The 6,935-nt window shown below is 51.0% G+C and overlaps 1 protein-coding gene across 1 annotated transcript in view; it reads left to right on the forward strand.

The window, feature by feature from the left end:
• The window catches only part of BIVM (basic, immunoglobulin-like variable motif containing), a 28,336-nt gene extending 24,614 nt beyond the window's left edge, over positions 1-3,722 (forward strand). Inside the window, exons 9-10 of the mRNA XM_078880190.1 lie at positions 1,540-1,636; positions 3,354-3,722. Of these exons, the coding sequence (XP_078736316.1) occupies positions 1,540-1,636; positions 3,354-3,722 (466 nt within the window). The remainder of the gene's footprint in view (positions 1-1,539; positions 1,637-3,353) is intronic.
• Positions 3,723-6,935: the final 3,213 nt, after the last annotated feature.

Genomic DNA, 6,935 nt, shown 5'->3' on the forward strand with positions numbered 1-6,935 from the left:
AAATGAAATAGAAACACAAATCTAGTATACTTAGAAATGTAATGTAATACAACAGAGAGAGTCGGATAACATAACAGTCAACACCCTACCTGGTTGATTACGTTCTTCCTGAGAATGCTACATTTGAGAGAGAGATAAGACACAGAACCAGAAACATAGACAGACATATAAGCAGACAGATATCACAGATACATAGAGAGAGACAACACAGAGACACACAGAGACACACACAGAGAGAGACACACAACATAGACACACAGACAGACATACAAGCAGACAGATATCACAGAGATACATAGAGAGAGAGCAAACATAGGCACAAAGAGACACACACAGAGAGAGACACACAACATAGACACACAGACAGACATATAAGCAGACAGATATCACAGAGACATAGAGAGAGACAACACAGAGACACACACAGAGAGAGACACACAACATAGACACACAGACAGACATATAAGCAGACAGATATCACAGAGATACATAGAGAGAGACAACACAGAGACACACAGAGAGAGACACACAACATCGACACACAGACAGACATATAAGCAGACAGATATCACAGAGATACATAGAGAGAGAGCAAACATAGGCACAAAGAGACACACACAGAGAGAGACACACAACATAGACACACAGACAGACATACAAGCAGACAGATATCACAGAGATACATAGAGAGAGACAACACAGAGACACACACAGAGAGACACACACAGAGAGAGACACACAACATCGACACACAGACAGACATATAAGCAGACAGATATCACAGAGAAACCACGCCTCTGTGTCGAGGCCTTAAATAGAGAAAGGGGGGGGCGGGGAGAGAGGGAGAGAGGGAGGGGTTAGAGAAATGAGCATGTCCATGAGTGGAAACGGTGAATGGCAAGCTGTAAAAAGGGAGGACTTGCCGTTTTATCATCCAGGACAGCCTCCTCGTGAGTCTTTTGAGGGGAGCGGTGGCGCAGTGGTTAGCGCGCGCTGCACTACGAAACCGGCGACCCGAGTTCGATTCCCGCTCACGGCCAACACCAACACCGGTGACGGTTATCTGAACAGGTCCTGGGCCTCGCCTAGGTCGACTCAGCCTCAAATGAGTACCTGGTGCGGTGTGTAGGAAACATCGCCACTGGGGAGACAAAGGCGGCCGGGCGTGGTGCTGGCCACCCACCCCCTCGTGTGCCACAGTACCGGCCTTCACAGGTGCTGCTCGCTAACAGCACTTGCCCCTACAGTCTGTTAAGGCTACACGGGGGACCTTTGTCTGTGTGTGTGTGTGTCAACAACGAGCGGAGCGCCGGGTGGCTAAAGCACAGCAAGTTGGCACAGTAGGGGGCACAGGTGGTGCATCAGCCAGTCATCTCGGTCAGTCGACCCGTGGCACCTGGGTCTGCCCCGTGACCTCCTGCCAGCGGGCGTTCGACACTTCACGTGGCAGCCTCAAGGTGCACATGGCCTGGCACAAGCGTCGTGGTGACGTCACCGCCACTTAGTGGCGAATGGCGGTTGTTGTTGTTGTTGTGTCAGGTGGGTTGACGTGGTCACAGATCTCAGCTGCCAGAGCCCCGAGTTTCTGGACATCAGACGCACGGAGAAAGGCCTCCAGCAGAGAAAAACCAACAAGGTGCAACCGACACAGACAAAGATCACCCCCCCACCCCCCCCCCATCGTCGCATAGCCTCTAAACCAGGGGTCGGGAACCTTTTTGACTGGGAGAGCCATAAAATTCATAATCAACGTTTTTGGGTTTAGATCGCGTTATTTATAAATGTGTCGTAACCCTCCACCACCCGACACGGCCAATCAGTAAAAAAGTGTCACGTTGACAAAAGACAAATAGTTCACTGCTTTAGCCCACCGGTGTGTTGAAGCGTGAAACCACAACATTTACAATTTGAGTACGACGTTTCGCTGGTAATTGCATCCAGCATCATCGGGCAATTCGCCCGATGATGCTGGATTGGCCGTGTCGGGTGGTGGAGGGTTACGACACATTTATAAATAACGCGATCTAAACTCAAAAACGTTGATTATGAATAATATTGGTCGCGAAAGCCTACGTGTTAAACAGGGCCATAAAAGCCAAATATTTCTAAATATATTTCATTGAGAGCCATATAGTAATTTTTTACGTATAATAAATTAAATACGTCTTACTTTTAATGCGACTTGTGGTGCTGCGTGGTTTTGCTGATGGCCTTGTAGTCTGGTTCGTACGTGGCGAGGTTGAGCTTCGTGCAGGCGCGTGACCCGTGAAATTTATCTTCAAAACTAATTTCTGTTTACTTCAAAATGACACAGTATTATTAAACAATATCACAAGTATTTTAAAATCAGTTCCAAACTGATTTTCTATTTTTATTTATTATTTTTTCAACTCAAAATTGTCTGGGAGCCACATGCCGTCACTGGAAGAGCCATATATGGCTCGCAAGCCATAGGTTCCCGACCGCTGCTCTAAACGGACCGCGGGGGCAAGTGCTGTTTGCGAAGTAGCGCCTACACTGAAGAACACCGCGTGGTGGGAAAAATCGCGTTGTAATAAATCATTTCGGGGGCAAAGCGCGCTCCGCGAAAACACGTGAGATGCGTTCGCAGGCCGAGCAGAAGACGCGTAGGGTGGCATCTAGAAGCATCCAGCAGCATCCCAGCGCCTCGTGTGATGATGATGATGATGATGATGATGATTCGATTAAAGCTTTCGTGACTGCATGGATTCATCTTCTTGGTTCTTTCGGTAAAGTCACGTAGAAGGGAAATAATAAAATAATAAAAATAAAACATGATAAAATACAATTCTCACGACGTTTCGGCCACAACGCAAGCAGCCGTCCTCAGGTGAAGAACAGGTCTGTCGGAAAGACAGCTGTCTTTTAATATTTAATATTTAATATAAAAATGCGCAGGGCAGCCCTGTTCTTCACCTGAGGACGGCTGCTTGCGTTGTGGCCGAAACGTCGTGAGAATTATTTTATCATGTTTTATTTTTATTATTTTATTATTTCCCTTCTACGTGACTTTACCGAAAGAACCAAGAAGAAGATGATGATGATGCTACGCCGAGGCGCCGGTACGACCGCCTGTTCCCACTCGCGCCGCGACCCTAGTTCACTCGATCTCGTTGTAAAAAAACAAAAGCGTGTTCCCTGCAATACACTAATCGTGTTATATCCAATGCGCGTCATGAGAACGGTAGGCGTCGTAGGAGAACGGAGCGTCGTCGCGCGGAATACGACATCTTACCGCTGACGCTTATCAACTAAACCCCCGGGGGGGTGGGTGGGTGGGCCGTCTTTGTCTCCCCCCTTGCCACCACCACCGCTCCACCCTCGCCCCGCAGGTCGGGGGCAATCTGCACTGCATAATGGCGTTCCATCGACCCCACCAGCCGCCCCGGGGAATCTGCCGGCCACTCGGCGTGCGCGGAGGCGGCTGCGGCTGCGGTTGTGGTGTCTGCTGCGATGGTGGTGGTGGTGGTGGTGGCCGTGGCGGTGGTGGTGGCAACAGCACAACCGCACAACCACGCCCTGCCTCCCTCTCCTCTCCTCGACTTGCTACTGCTCCTCCGCCCGCTTCTCCTCCTCCACACGCTTCTCCTCCTCCACATTCCCCGACGTTCCTCTCCGGAGCGAACAGAGCGCGGCGCGCGACGGGAGCTGCCGTGAATTCGAGTCCCCGTGGGATCGCGGCGACGCGCCTGGCACGTTGACCACGGGGAGATGGAACGCAGCGCCTCCGATTAGCGCGGATTGGCGAAAGAAGTTCAGCATGCGTATGTAGCGGGTGCGTGCGCGTGTTGGCGCACAGCCTGGCGCAAGCGCCGTGGTGACGTCACCGCCACTTGGTGGCGAATGGCGGTTGTTGTTGTTGTTGGCACGCACAGTGGTGGTGGTGCAGCGGTTAGCGCTACGCTGCGAAACGAACCCGGCGGCCCGGGTTCGATTCCCGCTCGAGGCCGACGCCGGTGACAATTTTTTGTACCGGTCCTGGGCCCTCCACTCGGTCGCCTCTATGGTGTGTAAACATTGCACCTGGTGTAGCGGTGTGTGTAGTCAACATCGCCACTGGGGAGACAAAGGCGGCCGGGCGTGGTGGTTGCCACCCACCCCCTCGTGTGCCGCGCCGGCCTTCATAGCCGCCGCTGCTCGCTAACGGCACTTGCCGCCAACTGTGTTGAGGCTATACGGGGGATCTTTGTCTTTTCGAATTGGGTTTGTGTGCGTTTGTCAGTATGTGTGTGTGTGTTTATATTTACAAATGTACATAATTGTGCGTCCGTGAGTCTGTATCCTTTTATGTGTCTGTGTGTGTGTATGCACACTTGCCAAGGTGGATATTTTGTTAATTGGTTTAGTGGTAATTGATTGAAGGTGGAGGGGTTACCAGCCACTCGCACCTGCCCAGAGCCCCCTTTGGCCGCTGTGGTGGCTACAAACGCAATGAGGGGAATTGCCAATCGAAATTGGCCCTCCCCCACGGCACTGTTCACCACAGCGTTACCAAGTTGGCACAGTAGGGGGCACCGGTGGTGCATCGGCCAGTCCTCTCAGTCGACTCATGGCACTTGGGTCTGCCCGTGACCTCCTGCCAGCGGGTGTTCGACACTTCACGTGGCCTCAAGGTGCACATGGCCTGGCACAAGCGTCGTGGTGACGTCACCGCCACTTAGTGGCGAATGACGTTTGTTGTGGTTGTGTACGTATGTCAGTCAGTCGACCCATGGCACCTGGGTCTACCCCGTGACCTGCCAGCGGGTGTTCGACACTTCACGTGGCCTCAACGTGCACATAGCCTGGCACAAGCGCCGTGGTGACGTCACCGCCACTTAGTGGCGAATGACGTTTGTTGTGGTTGTGTACGTATGTCAGTCAGTCGACCCATGACACCTGGGTCTACCCCGTGACCTCCTGCCGGCGGGCGTTCGACACTTCACGTGGCCTCAATGTGCACATGGCCTGGCACAAGCGCCGTGGTGACGTCACCGCCACTTAGTGGCGAATGACGTTTGTTGTGGTTGTGTACGTATGTCAGTCAGTCGACCCATGACACCTGGGTCTACCCCGTGACCTCCTGCCGGCGGGCGTTCGACACTTCACGTGGCCTCAATGTGCACATGGCCTGGCACAAGCGTCGTGGTGACGTCACCGCCACTTAGTGGCGAATGACGTTTTTGTGGTTGTGTGCGTATGTCAGTCAGTCGACCCATGGCACCTGGGTCTACCCCGTGACCTCCTGCCGGCGGGCGTTCGACACTTCACGTGGCCTCAACGTGCACATAGCCTGGCACAAGCGCCGTGGTGACGTCACCGCCACTTAGTGGCGAATGGCGGTTGTTGTGTGCGTGTGTGTGAGTGCGTGTGTGTGCATGTGTGTGTACGTGCGTGTGAGTGCATGTGTGTGTGCGTGCATGTGTGTGTGCGTGTGTGTGTGAAACAGTCGGGGGACAACCCACGCGTGCGGTTTCTATGGAAGAGCCGTGCGGTTTTCGAGTCGTGTCTTTAATGTATATGGGTATATTTTTTGATCGTAACATTAGAGTATTGTAATTTTTTTTTGATTGCACGTGTGTAATATATTGGGGGTATTCACTTTACTATTAATAAAATGCGAATACGAACATTTTAGCCTTTTTGATGTTATTTTTTCGGCTCATAACTTACCGGGCACAGACCCCAAAATGCCAAGGGGCCACCGCCAAATGGAAGTTTAAAGTTGTAATCCGATGAAGAGTGCAACACGTTCGTTTACATGAGCGACGGTCGTGGCTTCGACCCCCAACCCTGACGCCTGCTGCTCTATGTTTGGAGTTTGCGTGTCTCTCTTTCTCAGCATCATCATCACGGTGGCTAGAAGATGTTGACTACCTCGCCTGGTGTGCAGGAGGTCGTAGGTTTGATCCCGTCCCTGACGCCTGCTGCTGTATATTTGGAGTTTGCGTGACTCTCTCTCTCATCATCATCACGGTGCCTGGGAGATGTTGACTACCTCGCCTGGTGCACAGGAGGTCGTGGGTTTGATCCCGACCCTGACGCCTGCTGCTGTATATTTGGAGTTTGCGTGTCTCTCTCTCATCATCATCACGGTGGCTAGGAGATGTTGACTACCTCGCCTGGTGCACAGGAGGTCGTGGGTTCGATCCTGACCCTGACGCCTGCTGCTGTATATATGGAGTTTGCGTGTCTCTCTCTCATCATCATCACGGTGGCTAGGAGATGTTAACTACCTCGCCTGGTGCGCAGGAGGTCGTGGGTTGCGTCTCTCTCGTGGATTTATCTCCACTCTACGTCCACAATCGGCATCACGCGTTTAGAGTCTTCGGCTGCTGCTATACATTTCCACACGGTGATGATAGGGGCGTCCATAAATGACGTCACGCGATTTTGGACGATTTTTGACCCCCCCCCTCAAATATGACGTCACAAAGCTCTGCCCCCCCCCCCCCCCAAAAAAAAACATTTCCATTTTTTAAATAAAACATGCTTCAAATCGCTTTAAACTATTGTCATTGTAGTGCGTATTTAATGTGGCGCTGCACTCTGATGTTGTAGGAGTGTTAGAACAATTAGTGTTGTAACAATTCTATATTTTGATTTAAAGTTGCGCATTTTGATGTGACGTCACATTTCTCAAACCCCAGCCCCCCCCTTCGTCACACATCGTCACGAATGTCTGACCCCCCCAGGTGAGTGACGTCATTTATGGACGGCCCTATAAGCCGTCACTTCGTTGAGCAACCATCATTTTTCGATGTAAAGCTTTCGTGACTGCAGGGATTCATCTTCTTGGTTCTTTCGGTAAAGTCACGTAGAAGGGAAAAAAAAAATTTAAATGTATTTTATTAAATATTTTTTATACAATTTCAATTTTTTTATTGTATTAAGTAAATATTTTAATAATAATAAAATGCCATTTTTTATTAAAT

Source organism: Lampetra fluviatilis, chromosome 56 (assembly GCF_964198595.1).
Source record: "Lampetra fluviatilis chromosome 56, kcLamFluv1.1, whole genome shotgun sequence".
NCBI classification, from domain to species: domain Eukaryota; kingdom Metazoa; phylum Chordata; class Hyperoartia; order Petromyzontiformes; family Petromyzontidae; genus Lampetra; species Lampetra fluviatilis.